General features: G+C 58.2%; 1 protein-coding gene across 1 annotated transcript in view; it reads right to left on the bottom strand.

Annotated features, from left to right (window-relative positions):
* The window catches only part of CELSR3 (cadherin EGF LAG seven-pass G-type receptor 3), a 40,761-nt gene extending 20,287 nt beyond the window's left edge, over positions 1-20,474 (bottom strand). Inside the window, 30 exon segments of the mRNA XM_066351805.1 lie at positions 827-906; positions 1,294-1,406; positions 1,560-1,734; positions 1,966-2,172; positions 2,260-2,386; positions 2,613-2,780; positions 4,201-4,375; positions 4,760-4,915; positions 5,162-5,357; positions 5,593-5,802; positions 6,024-6,118; positions 7,274-7,288; positions 7,520-7,621; positions 7,934-8,117; positions 8,379-8,499; positions 8,599-8,740; positions 8,903-9,074; positions 9,440-9,556; positions 10,104-10,289; positions 10,734-10,903; positions 10,994-11,119; positions 11,356-11,519; positions 11,937-12,094; positions 12,202-12,290; positions 12,606-12,721; positions 13,029-13,254; positions 13,667-14,317; positions 15,820-19,469; positions 20,031-20,102; positions 20,104-20,474. Of these exon segments, the coding sequence (XP_066207902.1) occupies positions 827-906; positions 1,294-1,406; positions 1,560-1,734; positions 1,966-2,172; positions 2,260-2,386; positions 2,613-2,780; positions 4,201-4,375; positions 4,760-4,915; positions 5,162-5,357; positions 5,593-5,802; positions 6,024-6,118; positions 7,274-7,288; positions 7,520-7,621; positions 7,934-8,117; positions 8,379-8,499; positions 8,599-8,740; positions 8,903-9,074; positions 9,440-9,556; positions 10,104-10,289; positions 10,734-10,903; positions 10,994-11,119; positions 11,356-11,519; positions 11,937-12,094; positions 12,202-12,290; positions 12,606-12,721; positions 13,029-13,254; positions 13,667-14,317; positions 15,820-19,469; positions 20,031-20,102; positions 20,104-20,174 (8,234 nt within the window). The 5' untranslated portion in view covers positions 20,175-20,474.
* Between the last annotated feature and the right edge of the window lie 526 nt (positions 20,475-21,000).

The following is a 21,000-nucleotide window of genomic DNA, read 5'->3' as shown; positions in this document are numbered from 1 at the left end:
GGTGAGGGTGGGGAGTTTGGAAGTGCTGAATGTTTATATTCTGAAGTTCAAGAGAGCAGATAGTCTCTTGAACTAGCAACTAGTCTTATATCATCTCCAGATCTTGTTGCTGTTTTCAGTAAAACAAAGTTGAGCCTTTATGTCTCTGCATTCCTTTTGCTTGTTTGAAAAATGTACATGTATTTCTTTGCTGTATATTCAAACTTCTGTTAGTAACTGCTTTTAAAAAAATAAAAACATATCTGATTTTGAGGGGAAAAAAAGGCACATATGAGAAAGCAGTCAATGAACAACTAAGGAGCCGCAATAAAGAATTGATGCTTCTCTTCACTCTCCCTTCCTGTCGTCCCTCTCTCTGTCTCTGTCAAAGAAAAAAAAAAGTCACACAGGGCTCATGCAGGGGACACGGGAAGCACCAGGAACATGGAAGGAAAAGAGTTCACATAAGAACACAGAAGTCTCAGGAGGACACTAGGGGATATTAAGAGGTCACAGAAAGAACCAGGTGCTCAGATAGCCATGAGAGACCATGGGGGAAACACACAGGAAGGGGGGGCGTGAAAGAAAACAGGGAAGGTGCGGGGGAACACATGAGCAGGGGGTAAAGCAAGCCATTCAGGCCAAGGGAGACTGGGGAGATAGCAAGGCCAAAGCACGCATGCGCCAGAGTATGTTCAGGGCACCAGAGGGGGACCACAGGCCAGGGAAGGTGACTCCCCCCCCCACCCAGAATCTGGAATCTGGTCAGCTCCAGAAATGTTCTGGGGACCCCAAACCCCACTCAGGAGGGGAGAGAATCCCCATGACCCCCAAAGAGCCAACTCACAGCACAGAGGTCTTCTTGGTCTCCCTTTGCCCATTGGAACAGGACGTGCGGGCAGCGAGGAGAAACATGGTCCCGTTCATCTAGACCCATGGCCAGACATCAGACGTGGAGCGGGGGCGAGGCAGAGAAAGACAGATGGTGAGAGACAGACAGACAGAGACCAAGACTCAGAGAGAGAGGGGCAGAACCAGAGAAATACACACACAACACAGAGATCAGAAACTTAGAGAAAAAAATCAAGTAGGAAAACAAAGGGACTGAATGAGAGAGAGACACAGGGGAGGCAGAGGCGGGGAGAGGCAGCCACCTGCCCCTGTGCCTCCATCTCCACGCCAGCCGAGTGAGAAACAGCAGAGGCTGAGCCCAGGAAGCCTGCGGACTGCCGCCTGCCACCACCACACCTGCTGCGGGGCTCCCTTCTCCCACCCAGGGAAGCACACAGGTGGCATTGAGCACAGGGCACTCACCACAATGACAAGGACAACAGGGCCTGCAAAGCTCCAGATGAGGGGTTCATGGACTGAGATCCAGCAGAATTCAGGGTTCCCATAGCCCTCAGGATCCAAGCCAACAGCAAGGCCTAGGGGTGTTGGGAGCGGGAAGGAGCAAGATGCAAGGGGTGTGTTTTCGAGCTGCTGAGCCCCTCCCATCCAGAGGGAAGCCAGAGAGAGCAGAGCAGGCTCCTCCTGGGACAGAAGGCATGCAGGGCTGAGGCTGGGGGCAGGGCCCTCACCCAGCAGCACAGCGGGCACGCCCCAGCCCAGGGCATGGTAGAAGCGCATGGCACCACGGTCCACATTGCGCGGCTCGACCTGCATGCGGTAGAGGTGCAGCCCCTGCACAAGTAGCCACGCGAAGGTGCCGAGGAAGAAGTAGTGCAGGAGGATGGCGACCGCAGTGCACACCAGCTGCAGGCAGGGTGAGGGTGTCAGGGCCTCTCCTGCCGCACCTGCCTTCAGCCCACCCCAGACACCTGCTGCCCCCTCTGACCCCTGACCCACAGCACCTTACTCAGCACCTTGCCACAAACCCTGCCCCAACGGGAGCATCCCTGACCTCTCTCTGACTCTGAGCTCTGGCCCTAGGCTTTCTTGGACTAGCTGAGATCAAGATCATGACCCCTGACCCTGATCCTGCACCTGGTTTTGGGTCCTGTGGATCCCCAGCAAGAAGAGGAGCTCTGCCACCCCCAGGGCCGCTGCCACGTTGGCATGGATCCCACGCATGTTGGACTTCAGGCTACGCAGGCTCAGCAGGACGGCCGCAGTCAGCAGCAGGGCAGCCACAGACACGGCCACGACCACGTGGGTGAACACAGCCAGCAGCTCCAGGTCGCCCTCTAGCCGCTGTGGGGACAGGGGTGGTCGTTGGGGTGTTGGGCACCCCTGCCCTTTGACCTTCCCACTTCCTTGGGACTCTGAACACAGCCCCACCTCACGAGGGGAGGCATCCATGAGGACCCCAAAGGTGCCTGTCCGGCTGCAGCGACACCGTGCGTGGGACCCGTTCCTGTGCACCAGCTCACAGTCCCGTGCTGTCCACATGCCATGCTGGTCCGCCCTGTGGCCACAGGGCAGTTAGACCTACCATTTACTCTGAGGAGTGCCCCGTCACCAGGTGGGGGGTTTGTGAGAGACGGAGAGAGGGGCCGAGGGAGTCTGCAGTTGGGGGACAGCATTCCTCATCGGGCTAGGTGCACAGGGACATTAGTGGGGACCCCCAGGGACAGGCTGGGCTTCCCAGGGACCAATAGGGGACCAAGGGTTTCCAGAGTGGAGGTCCTCACGGGCCAGGTGGGTCCCACTGCACACAGATCGCCTTGCTCCGATTTGCCGTCTGCAGCAAGCGGAACTCGAGGCTGATTGGGGACTCCAGGACACCCCTTAGGAAGTTGCGTCCATGGAACACAGCCACGCTGACCACCGGTGAGTTCATAACAGGGTTCTGGGGAAGCCTGAGGAGACACCCCACTTAGGCATGAACACTGCAGACTTCCCCACGCTCCAAATGCCTACCTCACTGTCTTTATGCCATTCACTGTGGATGAGCCACAGTCTGGAACGCCCCTGAGGGGATGCTCTTTCTAAGAACCCACCCCTTCAGCCTCTGCTGGGCTGCTTCAAGACCAGGGGTCCATGCCTGACCGGTAGTGGTGCAGTGGATAGAGCATTGACCTGGGACACTGAGGACCCAGGTTTCAAACCTCAAGGTCATCAGCTTGAGTGCGGGCTCATTGGCTTAAGCATGAGATTGACAGGATCCCATGGTTGCTGGCTTGAACCCAAGTTCGCTGGCTTGAGCAAGGGGTCACTGGCTCATAAGGAGCCCCCTGGTCACGGCACATATAAGGAAGCAATCAATGAACAACTAAGGTGCTGCAACTACGAGTTGATGCTTCTCACCTCTCCTCCCCCCCCTTTCTCGCTAAACAAATAAATAAATAAATAACCAGGGGTTGCCTGACCAGGCAGTAGCGCAGTGGATAGAGCGTCAGACTGAGATGCAGAAGACCCAGGTTCGAGACCCCGAGGTCGCCAGCTTGAGTGTGGGCTCATCTGGTTTGAGCAAAGGCTCACTAGCTTGGACCCAAGGTCGCTGGCTCAAGCAAGGGGTTACTTGGTCTGCTGAAGGCCCGTGGTCAAGGCACATATGAGAAAGCAATCAATAAACAACTAAGGTGTTGCAATGCGCAACGAAAAACTAATGATTGATGCTTCTCATCTCTCCGTTCCTGTCTGTCTGTCCCTGTCTATCCCTCACTCTGACTCTCTCTCTGTCTCTGTAAAAAAATAAAATAAAATAAATAAAAATAATTTTAAATAATCAGGGGTCCATGGCCTAGCTGGGGTGTCGTGTGGGCAGTGGGGTTCAGACCCACATCCCACACTAGGGTCTGAGGCTCGAACAGCTCCAGACTATTTGCCTCAAACCGCCTGCCCTGCCACCCACACCTGACGCCCATCAGTTTGCCTGTCTGTACTTAGTTCCCATACCTCTTCTTTTTCTTTTAATTTGTTGGTCTTAGAGAGAGAGAGGAAAAGAGAGAGAAGAAGAGAGAGAAAGAAAGAAACGTCAATCTGTTTTTCTACTTATTTTTGTATTCACTGGTTGATTCTTGTATGTGCCCTGACTAGGGGTCAAACCTGCAATCTTGGCATATTGGGATGATGCTCTAACCAACTGAGCTACCCAACCAGGGCAACCATACCTATTTTTTTTTAAATGAGACAGAGAAAGGGACAGATAGGGAAAGACAGACAGGAAGGGAGAGTGATGAGAAGCTGCTCATTTGCCTACCAAAAGTGGGGTACTAGGCTGGGTAGAATCACACAGGAAGCGCAGGGTGAGGGCCTGGGATAACTCCACCCATGTACCTGGCGCCCCGGCGCTCCGCCTGGAACTGGGCAGGGAGCAGCCCCCCTAAGGTGCGGTAGACGAGGAGGATAACAATGGAGATCCCAGGCTCGGGCTCCGGCTCCCGGGGGGCTGGAGGGGGGGCCACACTTGAGGTGGTGGAGTTGTCCGTGCTACTGCTACTTGTGGGCAGACCTGCTGGGGAGGGGGAGGAGCCACTGCTGGTGACCTCCGACCCTGAGCACCCACACACCCAGCTCTGAACCCAACCCAGCATCAAGCGTGGGAATCCCTTTCCTGCAGGTCCAGAACTGAGGAAGGGCGCAGCAGGGGCCCAAAAAGGGAACAGGGCTCCCAGGGCTAAATCCTGGGTATCAGGCCTGGGAAGGTCAGCCGGGGTGAGGGAAAGGGTCTGGTGAGGTGAGCAAGTGCGGTGGCCAGGTGTGCGGTGGCCAGGTATGCGGTGGAGGACTGACAAGGGACAGTCTTACACAGGTTCCGGCAAGGGGAGCATCTGGAGTGGGTGTGGGGAGTGCTGGGCAGCAAGACTTGCCCCCGCGATCACCCAAGGTCTCCTACCTTCTTGCGGGGACGGCCGTGGGGACTGTGAAGGCAGGAGCACGTGGGTGTGAGGGTCCCAGGCATCCTGGCCTCGGAACAGGTTGCTGTGGTAACGAGGGTAGCGACGGGTCCCCCTGGACGGACTGGGATGCTCCATGCGGTCAATGCTGAGCACTGTCCAGGAGAAAGAAGGGTGAGACCACCCAGGATCTCCTCCACGTGCTGAGGGTCCCACTCGCTCCTACCCCACCCCACCCCACCCCCAGGCCTCCTTGCTACTGACGCAGAGCCTGTCCCTGCAAAGCTCTGAGGGCGGCAGCCCAGACTCCTGCCACTGATGTTGACAGCCATACCCCAGCCCCTCAGCCTCCAGATCCTCTCCCTTTTGCGGAGCCCCGCCCCACCCCACCCGCCACATACTGATGTTGGGCGTCACCAGCCCCACAGGATTCAGGTATGTGAGTTCCATATTCTTGGCGAGAGTGGCTGCATACTCTTCCAGATGCTGCACCAGCCCTGCGCTGCCGGGGAAGTCCCTGGGGGCCCGCTGTCCCAGTGCTGCCCACAAGTCCCCAGTCTCCGGAGCAAGCAGTGCAGAGCCTGCCCACAGCAGATTCTGAGAAGAGGGAAGGACAGTGGGCTCAGCCAGGGGAGGCTGTATGAAGGGGCAGGGCAGGCCCGAGAGGTCTGGCCAGGTGCACAGGGGCCCCAGAAGGCAGGGGAGGGTCTGGAGAGAACTGGGGAAGATGGAGAGCCCAGGGCATTTACTTCCCGGGGGCCAGGAGGGTCCTGAGCAGGGGATCGGGGCTCAGGGACCAGGGTCCTTGAGAGAGCACAGGGCACAGCCTCACCTCATTGAAGTGGGCGTCCTGTGTGGCTGTCAGCCCGAAGCCCTGCTGGTGACTCTCAAAAGCCAACAGGTGGGCCAGCAGGCGGGCAGTGACTCGAACATCTTGGCTAAAGTAGTGGTCAGTGTGGCCTGTCACCTCCCGCAGTCTCTGAGCCAGCTTCTTGGCCTCCATGGTATCCAGTGCTGTCTTATTCAGCTCTAGGCCATCCAACTGCCAGGACAAAGATGGGGGTGGTCACTGTGGTCCCTTAGGCCTTTCTCAAAAGCCTCAGAGGGAGGATTTGGCCAGAATAAAGGGCAAGCAGGAAATGCCCAGTTCAAGGGCTGGGGCACGATGTCTGGGGCCTACCACAGGCCTGGGAAAGTTGAGGCCGGGGCTGGGACCAGGGCCAGGCAGGTCTTGAGTGCAGGGCATGGTCTGGGCAGTCTCACCAGCAGATTGAGTTCTCGAAAGGCAGGGGAGGTACAGTTGAAGAGGTCGGGCTCCAGCCAACCCTGGTCCTCATCACAGAGCCGCACAGCAGCACCTGGAGGCAGGCAAGCCCTGGTCAGGCTTGGGGCCTGGCTATCTTCCTGAGAAGGTGACCACAGCACCCTCTCCCATCTCAGGGGATGCTCTGAGTCAAAGACCAGAGTACTAGGTATCTGTGGCTAGACCCTGGGATGAAGCAGCCTAGTCCCCAGCCCGGGCAGCCCCAGCCTGCACGCCAGTCAATTCCTGAAGGCGTGTGGACCATTCTGAACCACCACACTATAAAGGTGAATACAAGGGCAGGGCTGTGCATGTGTCCATGGCTGTGCATGCACCCACACACACGCACACACACGCACACACACACACAGACTAGGAAAAGTTCACAGACATGTGGCCCAGCATAAGCACACACACATCTGTACACAAATACACACACCAATGCTCATACCTTCACACACAAAAATGCATGGACCAGAACAAGCACACAGCCACACAATGCTCTTTCATACACATACACAGACATGCTGACACAGACTAGATTCTCCAGGAGTACTTTGTGAACAAACTACAAAACTTTTAACTGCCCCAGAGATGAGTTTATTGCCATCTCTCCATTGTCTATAGGATTGGGGTGGGGGTTGTATAAGAACTGACCTGGACCATAAGGGAGATTGTGGCCATCAGCAAGAGGGACCCTAACCTTAATACAGAATCCTCTCCCCCCAAGACAGACTCACAGACACGTGCGCAGGCACAAAAAGACACACACACACGAGCATGCACACAAAGACAATCTCCAGCCACCGCGGGCACCTCAAGCAAAGGGGAGGGTCTGGGGAGACCTCAGGCAGTGGGTAGGAGTCTGTAGGAACCTCAAAGGCAGGGCAGTCTTTTAAGAAGCAGTAGGTAGATACCTGCAGGACCTCAGGAACTAAGGAGGTGTCTGCAAGGACCTCAGTAAGTGGGAAGGGACTGCCAGGGTCCTCAAGCAGTGTAGAGGGCTCTCTGAGGACCTTGGGCATCAGAGAAGGGGCCCTGGGGTCCTCAGCAGGAAGGGGCCTCTAGGGACTTAAAGCAATTGGGAGTCGCTTTGAGAGAGCTCAGGCAGTGGGGAGGGGTCTGCAGGGACTTCAGGCAGCAGGAGGGATCTGCAAAAGCTCTGGCAGTGGGAGGAAGCAGCGCACCTCAGCAAACACGTACCCCTTACCTGCACCCCGCAATCCTGCCCAGAAGCCAACAGAAACAGATGGAGGCTCAGTGAGGTGTGGGGAGAGACCCCAGAGCCCCTAGGAGGTCGTGAGGGGCCCACATGGACCCTTACCCCACTCCCACCTCTTGGGGAAACCTCAGGCAGGAACAAGGCCACCCAACTCAGAAAAAGAGGTAGCTCCAGCCGTCAAAGGACAGGCCCACCCCCACCCTCAACAGTGCATCTACCCCACCAGGTACTCACCCAGGGCCCCCCGAGGACAGGGCACTGAGGCCAAAACGCCAAACTTGGTCTGGGGCCACCACACTCCAGATCTTAGGGACTTAGGGCAAGCATCATAGAGCACTAGGGAGAAAGGAGGCACTGAGCCAAATGGCCAGGGGCTGGGGCTCGTGACAGCCCTACCCACGTCCCGCCACCACTCAGCCCAGGCCCACCTTCCGTCACTCCCCTGTTGGCCTCACAGGAGTTGGCCTGTTAGGTTCAGTGACAGATTATCAAAGTACTAAGGGGAAATGTAGGGGTCCCTGGATGTCAGTGTCTCCTCAGAGAAGTCCCCCAGAGGCCCTAACCAAGGAGCCAAGCATGCTACACTTGGTGACGAACAGTAAGCCAGAGCTAGCCTTCACTATGTGGAGCTGGGTGAAGCCTGCTCACCTCGGCAGCCGCTGGCTGTCACCTCTGCAAAAGGGCTGTCACAGCTGTTGCACTGGCGGCCAAGGGCTCCTGGGCGACAAGGGCACTGCCCACTGCGTGGTGCACAGGAACGGGAGGTGGAGCCCACAGGGTAGCAGTCACACGGGAGGCATGAGTCGCTGCCCTGTGGCCGGTAGTGGAACTCCTGTTTGAGAATGGGTCAGGTGCCTGAGGTCAGAGATCAGAGCTTGAGAAATGAGAAGACTCAAGGACACAGGGCTGAGAGAACAATGCTCAGAGGCCAGAAGAAAGGTCAGGCCTCAAATGAAACTTAAGGGAGGGGTTAGATGTTAAGGACAAGGGATGGCAGGTAGGTCACAGGGCAGGGCCTGAGTCGGGGGCAGAGGTCAACAAGCTGGATAAGAATCACAGATCATGGCTAGGAGAGAGCTAGGGCCAGGCACACCTTGCAGTGACACTGCCCATTTGTCTTGTTGCAGTTGGGGTCAAAGCCCTTGCGAACGTCACAGTTGCATGGGCCGCAGGTTGGGCTCCCCCACCAGCCTCGCGGGCACTGCTGGTCCATCCTGGGGGTGGACAGACCGGTAAGGTGCCTCCATAGTATCACAGTGATCTTCCTTACCCCACATCAGGTCCTCCCGTCATCTCAGCTCCTAGCCCCTTACCTATGCTCACAGTGGTGCCCGAAATAGCCAACTACACAGTCACAGGTATAGCCATGGGGGGTTCCTGGGAGGTGCCGGCATGACCCCTGGTTCTGACAGGGGTTCAAGAGGCAGGCATCCACACAGCCTGGACCATAGTAACCTGCAGGGTGGGTCAGGAAGCTCAGGACACTGACTGCAGAGCATGGGAGGAGGCAGGAACCTGTTGTTCTTGGTCTCCTCCTCCTCCAGGCCCTCCAAGTCCCCCAGTCTTCATCGTGAGCCCCAGGTGGCCACCCAGATCACACACACCCCCAGGCCCCACCTGGCCAGCATCTGCAGGAAAAGGTCTGCCAGAGGTCTCGGCAGTCAGCATGGGGTGGGCAGGGCCCTGATGCACACGCGTTGTTCACGACACAGCCAGGTTCCACGTTCACTCGCTGGCTGGGGGGATGCAGGGCTGGGGACCCTGAAGGCGTCGAGCCTAGCCATACCCCCTACAAACACAGCCAGCCAGAGGGGAGACCTGTGTCAAAGCACCTCAACCCCAAGTCCTGCAGAGCCAGCCACCTCGTCTGATGACTCCTGACATGCAGTCTCCCTAAAAGCCCCAGACTCTGACCCCAACATTCCCAACTCAGGCCCATGGGACCTCTCATTGTGCTCTCCCTGATGCAGGCCTCCGAGGTCGCTGACATTCTGAATTAGAGTCTTACCTCCAACAGCACAGGGAGGCCTGACTTGTCTCGGACGGCTCTGGGTCTCCACAGCCCACCACTGTCCCTCATGTGAATGCAGCTTTTCAGGTTCCAAGACCCCCTGACTTCTGACCCTCACCCTAATGCCCCATGCTGGCTCTCACCTGGATACAGCCAACCAGACCTCGAGGAAGCTCCTCTTCACTGCTGGGAGGCAGGCCTCCCACATGGAGTCGCTTTACCTTCAGGCCCTGCAGCTCACTGCCCACTGCCATGGTGTCCTGGGGAGGGAGCAGTCAGCACTGGGGACGCGGGAGGACCCCTGCCCTACCACAGGGTCAGTCCTGGCCGTGTCCTAACCCTGCGCAACCACGCTGGGCCCCTCTGTACCAGGGGAATGGTCTGGGAGTGAGCTGCTCTCAAGTATGGAGGACCTGACGGAGCATGGAGGATAGAGTCCATGTCAGGAAGAGCTGGGCTCAGATATGCCCCTTTCTCCTGGACCCAGAACAGACCCAGAAATCCCATTCTTCTGAGCTGGGGAGATTGGGGTAGAGACCAGAAGGGGTTTCCAGGAGTTTGGCAAAGTGCTGGCTGCCCCAAGACCGAGTCAGAAATCTGGGTAGTCTCCCTTACATGAGAACCGAGCGGTGAACCAGCCTGGCTGGCAGGGTGGGCTCAGAGCAGGATATCAGGAGGCGGACTGCAGGGAAAACATCTGACTATGTGCAGGGGAGGGAGGGAGAGGAGCTGGACTAGAGGGGGGACGAAATGAGGCGGTGTGGTTGGAAGACTGAGAATGGACCACGCCAGGGTCATAGGTCAGACCTGGAAGAGGCTAAAGTCCAGTGAGACCATGAGGACATGGTGGCCCCGCCGACCACCTGGCTCCTCCTGCAACTCCAGCCGCATATCGTGCCACCGGCCATCACTGACAGTCATCTGGTCCAGGAGGAGGTGGGCAGCACGGCCTGAGCCCCTAGTCACTGTCACAGACAGAAACCCCCGATCCAGCTGTGGATAGAGATGCAGACCTGGGGTCAGAGCTCCAAGTCAGGCTGGGGCTGGGAGTGTTGGGAGGTGAGCTCAGGGGGCTCAGAGGTCAAGAATATCGAAGGGTAGAACGACAGGAGCAAAGCTATATCTGGCACATTTCACACTGTGCCCAGGGACACTACGTTGCTGAAAGTGAGGTGAAGGGGCGAAGGTGAGGACCAGAGGTGGTTGTTGCTGAGTGGTACAGCTAGCACAGAGAGCTATGCTGACGGCTTACATCTGCAGAGGATATCACGGTTGGAAACAGGGATAAGGCCCAGGGTCCAGAGCAAGGTCAATATGGTCAGTACTCTTGCCAGAGAAGTATGCTGTCTGACTAGGCCAAACTCAATAGGAATGTTGCTGGCGGCATTAGCGATTGAGAACTAAAGGTCCAGGGAGGGGTCCGGAAGACAGACACACCTGACAGAGGAGCGTGCTGTGTGGCCCAGCCTGCACTTGCATCAGGATCCCCTGCGTCGCCCGTGTCCGAAATGCCAGCCCCAGGTACCACGGCACAGACACAGTCATGTCATTTCCAAAGTCCCATCTCAAAGTGCCATTGCCATGGAAATAGTGGGGATGGGCCATGGCTGAAGAGATAAAAGGACCAAGGTCACAGGCCCTGCTTCAGGAGCAGAACTCACCCTGCAGGCCCCTGCTGCCCCATGCTGCCCACTCACCGAGCCGACAATCTTTGCCACCAAAGCCCACGGGACAGTCACAGCTGAAGCCACCCCACCGCTCTGAGCAGAAGCCACTGTTCTTGCATGGGTTTGAATCACAAAAGTGGAGCTTGGCCTGGCAGCCTATGAGAGGAAGGAACATGGAGAACATGAGACATAAAAGGGGCACCAAGTCCAGAGGGGCCACAAGTGGCCTTCATCTCAGCCTCATGTTCTCCTAGGGGTGGACTTGGTAGGCCGCCGGCCTGAAAGACTAATCTATGGCATGGTGCTTGCCATCAAAGGAGAGAGTGGGTGAGGTCAGATTTGGAGTCACTCCATGTAGCCCTTTCACCCCCTATGATGAGGACATGGCCTACCTGCCATGGTGCCGTTGTTTGCGACAAAAGCCGCCATGTCCACTTGGCGGCCATCAATGTGCAGATCCCGCATGCAGCCGACAAAGTCCTTGTGGGACACGGGGAAGTTCTCGGGGAGGTTGGGGACACCCCCCAGGAGCAGAGGACCTGTTAGGTCCAGGGACCTGGGGGTCAGGGGTCCAGGTCATTGATGGGACTGGAGCCAGGGTGGGGTTTCTCCTGGGAGCCATAGGAAGTGGAAGGGGTAGGACTCAGAGGGTAAGCTGATTGAGGAGGGAGGGTAAGACCAGGCTAGGGCGGCAGGGGGGGCATTACTTCCGTTGGGGATGCAGAGAACTCATGATGGGCAGAGGGTCTGGGGAAAAGGGGAAGAACTGGGGTTGAGGATTGGTATGAAAAAGTGAGGCATGGGGTGTCTGGGGCAGTGGATGGAGAAGTGAAGGTGAGGTGGGCTTTCAGGGTCCTCGTGGGTTTGGGGAAGGATGGGGAGTCTGGCAGGGGCAGTGAGAAGTCAGGTATGTGAAGGGTTGAGGTGGGCTTTGGCAAACAGAGGACACTGGGATCAGGGTTGGGGGCCTCACTTCTTAGAGCTTGTTTGCATGCCAGCAGCTGCACATGAGTAGTTTCCAATCTCAGCACCAAACTGCAGAGCCACGGCCACATTGCAGTCATCCACGCTGAGCACAGCCACCTTGTCCTTGGAGGGACCCTGAGCACCCCCCAGGGCATCTGTCCGGGGCTAGAGACCCAGGCACAGCACTCAACAGGATCCCCAGGGTAACCCCTGAGAGGCAGAACCTGGCATCCCAGCTCCCCCCACACTCCCAGACCAAGGGTGGTGCCCACCTTGTTGTAGTATCTCAGATGCACTGTGTGCCACTGCCCGTCACTCAGGCCCCCTGGAACTGTGGGGCTGACCACCGTGTTGGACTCACCTATTGGGGGATGTGTGTGGAGGGTTGTCTGGAGCTACTAAGTTCATCCCCAAAAGTCATGTAGGCATGGCTACTCCCAGTGTGACCTTGGATGCATGAGACCACACACACACACACACACACACACACACACACACGTAACCACCCTGGTTAGACCACGGTGCCTTAGGACATGAGAAGCATGGACTTTCCCACAGGAATCAGACGTCTGCCTGGCATGAAAGTGTATGCTCAGGTGTGCAGGGAGACAAACCTGAGGGGATTCGGGGCTTGCACCGCACCCATCTCACTCACACACATCCTTGTGACACTCACCTGTGGAGTATGTGAGCCGCACTTGCCCGGCCACGAGTTCCAAGGCCAGGAAGTCGTGCTTCTCGTTCAGGCGCCCATTGTAGAAGAGGAGCCCACTTGGCTGCACTGTTGCAAACCTGGGTGCGGGTGGGCAGGGATGGTCACAAGCCAGGCACCTCCTCACAACCACCACCCCTGTGACAAGGTTGGCGGGGGAGCGAACCCAGGCTGGGGTAAAAGAGGAAGTGATAAGAGGGTGGGACTGGTGAGGCCAGAGTACTACAGTTAAGTCAGGAGCAGAGCGGCTGAGACCCCTGGAGTGGATGTTAGGGAGGGGGCGGGGACCTGTGGCCGTCAGGATTGGGGAGTCAGGAATCTGAGTCGGGGTCGTGTAGGTAGCAGGGACTGCGTGGAGGCGCGCAGAGATTTGGGGCGGGCACCTACGAGAGGGACAGCGTGAGGTGGAAGCGCTGCCGCAGGCCGCGGAACATGACAAACGAACTGGGCGGGAAGGAGCGAGCGGACACCTCGCAGCGTGGACCCTCGAAAGCGCCGCCCGCCGGGCAATGGCAGCGGAAGCCGCCGTCGGGCCCATTCGCACAGGTGCCCCCGTTGCGGCAGACGCCAGGCACGCAGCGTCCGGCCTCCGTGTCCAGCTCGCAGTCTTCTCCTAGAGGGTCAAGCCATGATTAGAGGCGGTCACGACCACGGGACGTGTCCCCGCCCACCGCCAAGGCTAAGTGCTCCCAAGCGGGTTTCAACACCTTCGCTAGGTCTACCTCCCTGTGGACACGCCCATTCGGTCTGGCCCCGCCCACGCAAGCTCTTGCCACGCCCCCCCGCTGGTCCCTCCGGGTCCACTACAACAGACCAGCCCGCCTCTGTGCTCGGCCGCACCACCTTCACAGCTTCAGCCCTAGGCTTTCTCAGGGCCAGGCTCTACAGCTTCTGGTCTCACCACTCCCAACCCGCCTGGAGTTAGTTCGAGTGACCCCAGTCCTCATTTGCAAAGCGGTTCCACCCTAAAGTTTTGCCTGAGGTGCCCCCACCTCTGGCCCACCGCCAGCCCCACGCCCGCGCACCTGTGAAGCGTGGGCGGCAGACGCACGTGTAGCCACCCTCACGCCGCGCGCAGGCGCCGCCATTGCGGCAGGGGTTGGAGTAGCAGAGGTCGAGCTCGGTCTCGCAGAAGTCCCCCGTAAAGCCGGGCGGGCAGCGGCAGCGGAGGCCTGCGATGGGCTGGATGGGTCGGAAGAGCGTGGAGGCCGAGGCCAGGAAGGGCGCGGATGAGTCGAAGCGCAACACCGACACACACTTCATGTAGTTCTCACAAGGCTCACGCAGGCACACGTTGTCATCAAAGGGCAGCACGTCCAGAAGGGAGCGGGCTGCAAGGGCCGCGCGGCGCACGTACAGTTGCTCCTGCAGCTCCTCGGAGCTGAACCAGGGGCCTGCACGGCCGCCCCCAGCCCCACGTGGGGCCAGCGCTGAGAAGCTCACATTGAGCACAGTGCCCCCCACGTCCGTGTCGTTCTGGATGTTGAAGATGAAGACGTCCTCCGCTGGCGTGGCAAGCACTGCGGCCACGCCTTCCAAAAAATGGCCCAACAGCGGTGACAGGAAGCGCTCCTGCCACATGTTCTCCAGGCGCACGGTCAGGCTGTTGGCCAGCAACTCTTCTGTGATGATGACCACACGCAGCACACACTGTGCCGTCACGCTGTGCAGCCCATCTGCCGGTAAGGGTGGGGCAGTGTGAGTGCGGGATCAGCGGCTGCCCCTACCCGGGACACAAGAGTGTTGGGGCCAGTGACTTCCCTGGGCCCCTACCACCTGAGTCAGCAAGGTGATCCTGCCAGGAGACAAGGAGGTCTGGGGCTTGTGACCACCAGCACTCCCAGGGTCAAAGTGTCATCAGTTTCTGCTTCCTCTTCCCTCCAACACAAGGAGGAGCCTGAACCAGCAATCAACCAGCAACCTCACCCTCACCTCCACCCCCAGTGCCCAGGGGTCAGCAAGCTATTCCTACAACAGAACACTAGAAGAGGCCCTAAGTGGTCAATAACTCACTCTTCCCCAACGTATTATAGTCAGCAGGCCACCGCCACTCTGGACACAAAGGGGAGCCAGGACCACTGACCACCCGTCCTCCCCCATTTCTCAGCAAAACATCACCCCCCAAAACAAAGAGGGTTCTAGGTCAGGGATCCCTCATCCCCTATCTCTGGTCAGCAAACTATTTTCCCATGGCACTAGAAGGGGCACTGGCCCTGTGACCACTTAATCCCATTCTCCCAGGTCAGTGACCTCTCACTAGGAGGGTCTTGCACCCTGATTTCCCTTGCTTTCAACATTCTTAGGTCAGCAAGCTGCCCATCACCCCAGACCTAGGTCCTACAATTTCAGTGGCCTCCCCCAGAAATGAGGATGAGGTGCTTATATGCCTGTCTCCAGACCATAGCACACATTGGGTGTTCGAAGAGGGTTGTTGAGTATGTTGAGTGATAAATGGAGGCTGTGACTTCTTCGGCAACACCAGGAATCCATGCTCCAGAACCGGGGAATGACACCAGTAAGATCTGCAGCCTCCAGTAGACAGGATTGCAAGAGCCTCTCCTACCTGCACCTTCCTATTAGGGAGCGCTTTGTGAAAACCTGGGGTTGTGGAGGCAGGAAACAGGCAGGTGGATCTCTGGATATTTTCTCAAAGCAGGGCCTTGGTCAGTCCCTTAGACAGTAGCCAGGCCAATGTGGGCCCACTTTCTGCCTGAAGCTGCCAGGGTAAGCTGTGCTTCCTGACCACTAAACTATTGGCTTCCCCTTCCTCACAGATGGGGTGAGGATCAGAGTGGACCCAAATAACTCATCATCTGAACAGAGGTGTGGAGTGGGCCAACTGGCCTACACTGAATTTTCCTGTGACCTCCAGAGCATTAACCTAGGACCTCCAGCCTTTGGGAGGAAGGGGAGCTCTCCCAGGGTAGTAGACAGTTCATAGGGTCTGCTAGATGCCCTAGAATCTCGAGTTCTGTAGAGACTTCCCAAGAACCTAAACAGGGACTATGTAGACCAAAATTGTGAGGTCTGCAGCAGATCCTATAGCGTGCAGGAGCCCAACACAGAAGGGATTCTTAGAAGGCTTGGAAATTCCTCTTTGGTTTGAGGTGCTCTGTGAAACCCCTAAGGCATGGACAGTTTAAAGTCACTGAGTCATTTGCCTGCCCCCACCCCTTACCTGTGACAGTCACCAACATGGAGGCCACCAGTGGGCGGTTGTTGTCTAGCTTACGGCTGAGTCGAAGCTCTCCACTGGTCTGGTTGACCACCAACAGCTGCAGCTCATTGCCCCGCTCAAAAGAATAGAAGAGGTGGTCAGAGACATCAGGATCATAAGCTGGGATGCGCCCAATGATGCCTGAGGGGAAGGTGTCTGAGTGGTTGGAGACATAGTTGTTGAAGAGGATCTGGAAGTTATTGAGCACAGGACTGTTATCATTCTGGTCAACTAGGCGAACATGCACAGTGGCCCGACTGACCAGAGGGGCAGACGTGGCCTGCACCACAATCACATATTCCTGGCGAGCCTCATAGTCCAGGTCAATGAGTGCCGTCAACTCTCCGGAGAAGATGTCCATTTGGAACAGCTCAGGGATGTTCCCCTCCACAATCTGGTACATTATATGAGCATTAGGACCCTCATCAGGATCCATTGCAGTAATCTGGGCCACCACTGAACCCACAATGCTATTCTCCTTCACTCTAACCTCAAACTCCTCAGCTGGGAAGACAGGTGCATTGTCGTTCACATCCTGCACTGAGACTTGGATGCTGACAGGAGTCCGAAGTGGGGGCACACCTCGGTCTACAGCATAGGCAGTAAGTTCATACACTGGTATAGCCTCCCGATCCAGCCGCCTCACTGTCCGGACAATGCCAGAGGTGGGCTCAATGGTAAAATCTCCATCCCCATCTTCCCCATTCTGGAAAGTGTACTGGACCCGGCCATTGGCATGAGCATCCCGGTCAGTGGCTGAGATCTGCAGGACACTGGTGAAAGGTGGAGCATCCTCAGAGACCAACCCCGTGTAGTGGGAGGCCACAAACTGCGGAGCGTTATCATTCACATCATTGACCATCACCTCTACGTAAGTGGTGTCGGCCTTCTGTGGGATGCCGTTGTCTCGGGCTGTAATAGCAAGTGTATAGGTCACCTGATCCTCGTAGTCCAATGGGGCCTGTAGTGTAATGGCCCCTGAGTCTGCATCAATGCGGAACTGGGGCAGGTTGTCCTCCAGTAGATAAGTGATACGAGCATTCTCACCCACATCATCGTCAGAGGCACTGATGACCACCACGGTGCTACCCACTGGCCGATCCTCATTTACGTTCACTGAGTAGTGGGCACTTTGAAAGACAGGCCGATGAGTGTTGGCATCTGTGATGTTGATATGCACATAGCAGTGATCATGAAGGGCCCGGTCAGATGCAGTTAGCACCAGCTTGAAGTAGCGTTCCTGCTTGTAGTCCAATGGCAGAGCCAGTGTCACCAAACCTACACCACCCTGGGTGCTGATGGCAAAGCGATTCCGAGTGTTGCCGCCTGTGATCTGGTAGCTGATGGCACTGTTGGCATCACGGTCTACAGCAGTCACACTGACCACACTGGTGCCCACAGCTGCATCCTCATTCAGCCGTAGGTGGTACTCCTTCATTGTGAACTCAGGCCGATTGTCATTAACATCCAGCACAGTCACTGTGACGCTGGCTGAGGCCGAGAGAGGGGGTGAGCCATGGTCCCGGGCCTCCACACCAAAGAAATAATGCTCCACAGACTCACGGTCCAGGGGACCACTTACAGAGACCCAGCCAGTTGCACTGTTTATCACAAAGGGAGTATCGGGTGCCACACCAGTAAGGGAGTACTCTAATCGGGCATTCTCCCCATGGTCTGCATCTACTGCCTGAATGTGGATGACCGAGTGGCCCAGGGGCGCGTTTTCCAAGACAGACACCTGGAAGGGCGTGCTGACAAAGATAGGAGTATGGTCGTTGATATCCACTACCTGGATGCTGGCCAGGCCTGTGTTATTGGACAGCGGAGGCCGGCCTGCATCCTGCGCCCGGATGCGCAAAGCATACTCTCGTTCTGCCTCAAAATCCAGAGGTGCCACCACCTGGATCTCACCCGTGAGGCTGTCGATGGCGAAGTGGCCGCGGCTATTGCCGCTAATGATATTGTAATGCACCAATCCGTTGGCGTCCTTGTCCCTGTCGGTGGCCGTGACGCGTAGCACCACCGTATGGGGGCGCACATCCTCACGCACCTGAGCCACGTAACGCTTCTCGCTAAATTGAGGCGCATTGTCGTTTTCGTCCAGTACGTTTATGTGCACACGGACGGTGGCAGAGCGCGGCCCGGGCTCTTGGCCCTGGTCGCTTGCCTCCACCACCAGCTCGTAGCTTTCCATGTGCTCGCGGTCCACGCGACCGCTAGTGCTGATGAGGCCGGAGCGCGGATCAATCTCGAAGGCGGCTGAAGCGGCGGCGCGCGCAGCCGGCGGCCCCACGAAGCGGTAACGCAAGTTGGCGTTGGGGGGCGCGTCGCCGTCGGTGGCACGCAACTGCAGGATGGGGTAGCCCTCCTCCACGTTCTCGCGAAGCGTCTCCCGGTAGTGCGCCTGCTCAAACACTGGCGCGTGGTCGTTGCGGTCGGCCACTGTAACAGCCACCATGGTGGTGGCCGAGAGGCGCGGCGAGCCGTGGTCCTGCGCTGTCACACGCAGGTAGTGGCGCTCCATGCTCTCGCGATCCAGAGCGGCTTCCGTGCGGATGAGGCCGCTCTGCGGGTCGATGCTGAACAGCTCCAGCGAGCGGCTGTTCATGAGGGCAGCCAGCGAGTATACTAGGCGCCCGGCCTCACCCGCGTCGGGGTCCTGCGCCACAACGCGTAGCACCGCAGTGCCCGCCGCCTCGTTCTCGGGCACTAGCGCCTGGTAGTTGTACTGCGGGAACTGCGGGTGGCGGTTTGCGGCGCGACGGGGGCGGACCCGGCTCGTTAGGGGTATTCTCCAGAGTCCCCGCCGGGCTGGGACCCCCGGGGACAGCGGCCCGGGGCGCTGCGGAAGAAAGCGGCGGCGGAAGAGACCGCGGGAGCGCATGCGCTTGGGCGTCGGCTCCGGAGCTGTCCGATAATCGAGCGGTGCTGAACCAGAAGCGGGAGCTGTCATCGCCGTGCGCGGTGCTGAATCCAGCCTGAGGCCAGATCCCGCACCTCCGAGAGGGCTGTCTGCCCAGGTGACTGTCCTCTCGGCTAGGGATGTCAGGGTTCTCTCGCTTTGATCCCTGCGCCTCGGCACCCATAATTCCCCGCAGCATCGCGTGGTTCCCACTTTTTGGGGGGCACCTCTCCCAGCATTCCTCTGGGAGGACACCAACTTGGAACCACGGGGCCGAACCAGAAGGTCTGAAGGAAAGGGCAAGCTGTTCTCTGAGCCCAGGACGCCTGGGGACCGAGCCTCTGGCGATAAACTATCTCTTCGTGAGGGTCCTGTCTGCCTGCAAGAAGAGACCTCTGGGCGCCAGCATAAAAAAGACCCTGGTCCCTGTCCTGTCTCTCGCCCCCGGCTGCCTAATGCCTGTACCCTATATTCCACCCCAAACCCCGCGTCAGGAGACCCTCGGCCCCTCTGGGTTCTTTGCCTTCCCCCTCGGAGCCCCACGAAGATAGGTTCCCTGACTCCCAGGCCAGGCTCTCCATCGTCCCGGGCCCCAGGTGGCTCGGGACAAAGAGCTAAGGCCCTGCCGCCGATCCGCTCCCCTGATCCCGTAGCAGCATCTACCCCCGGGTACCAGCCTTGGCCCCCGCCGCCCCCCAGCTCCTCTCGGCTGAGAAGGAACAAAGAGAGGAGAAGGAGTAGGAGTAGCGGGGTCGTTGGCCCACTAAGACCCCACCATGGCGGCTGCCTCGCCATCACCCCTTGTCTCCTCACACGGCCTCCACCGTCCCCCACCTCGGTCCGGGCTGTGGGCCTGCCCTGCCGCTCGGGCCCCCTCTCGGGCCCCTGCCGCCGCCCCGGTTCCCCGCCTCTCGGCCTGTCTCTCGCGCCACCGCCGCCACCCTCTGGCCACCATCTACTCAGCTGCCAGAGCCCCTTTGGAGTGTGGCCCCGGCCTTTGCCGCCCCCACCACAGCATCCCCGACGCTGCTGCCGCCTCCCGCCGCTCCAACATGGCTCCCGGCCGCCGCGATGGTTTGTTCCACCTCCGCCCCGAAGCCCCAAATCCGGTGGTACAGACCGTCGCGCATGGGAGATCTGATTAACGAAGTTCTTGCCGCCATCTTTATTAAGGGCAAAACATAGGCGCTGCCCAAGGTGCTGAAAAGGTTGTGGCAGGTGACTGGCCTTGAATCCACTCTTCCCGCTCTTGGCCACCGCCCTCATCCGCCCCTCCCCTTTGAGAGCGCTGTTCCAGCTTTGTCTTCTAGCCTTTTTACTGCTTGCGGGTCTCTTGTCGCCCTTCCTGAGCACTAGTTCCGAACCTCGTCCCGGATTTTGGTCTGAAAATCTGATGCACAGTGAGAGTTCTCATGACTCATGGGGGCGGGGGATACCATATCCAATCCTGGGGACAGAGGGGGCCCTGGGGCTCCAGCAGCCCGAACAATAGCTTTAACTGTTCGATCAGTTAGTTTTAACTCATAAAACGTCCCAACCATCTCCTTGTTTGGAGTGTCCCTGCGGATCAGGAAGGGAGGTGACCAGCCCAACGCGGAAGCAGAGGCCAAACTCTTCCTTGCCTTGACGACCTCCAGTAGTCTTCCGGGGCTCGGGGTCCTCCACTGGGGCCTACACCTCCATCTCCAGGTCGCGAGTGTTCTGGGATACCCCACGGCTGCGGACCCGCCTCCTCGGATCCCGACCGCTTGCCCACTACGACCGCGCCTCTTAATCCTTTGAAAAAACTATCTGAAACTCAACCCTCCACACGCCATTCAATCCAGTTCTCCCGCGCTGTGTAACTCCCGGGCAGGTCGGCACCAACTGCAGACGCCGCAGAATAGACGTCACAGAAGATGAGCGCGGGGGGAGGGGGGGCGGCGGCAGGTGAATGCAGAGCTTTCCAATCAGAAAGTCAACGTCTCTATTGGCACAATAGGAGGCTCCGCCCCCGACGGCGGACTCATTGTCTGAGGAGAGGGTACTCGCAGGTTCCAGAATAGCCAGTAAGAATCCAGGAGGGGCTCTACCAAGCAGCCTGCAAATGCATCAGCGATAACAGGCTGCAGCGTCACGTGCAGAGGGTGTGGGTGGAGAAGGGGGTCAGGTCTGGGGCCCAGAACACTCCAGAGCGTCCCAAGGGGTGCGGCTCCTGTTTCGAACCAGCGAAGAATCCCTACCTCCAGCCAGCCCCAAAT

This window comes from Saccopteryx leptura, chromosome 10 (assembly GCF_036850995.1).
Source record: "Saccopteryx leptura isolate mSacLep1 chromosome 10, mSacLep1_pri_phased_curated, whole genome shotgun sequence".
In the NCBI taxonomy this organism is placed as follows: domain Eukaryota; kingdom Metazoa; phylum Chordata; class Mammalia; order Chiroptera; family Emballonuridae; genus Saccopteryx; species Saccopteryx leptura.
This window is presented reverse-complemented; position numbering and strand designations above follow the sequence as displayed.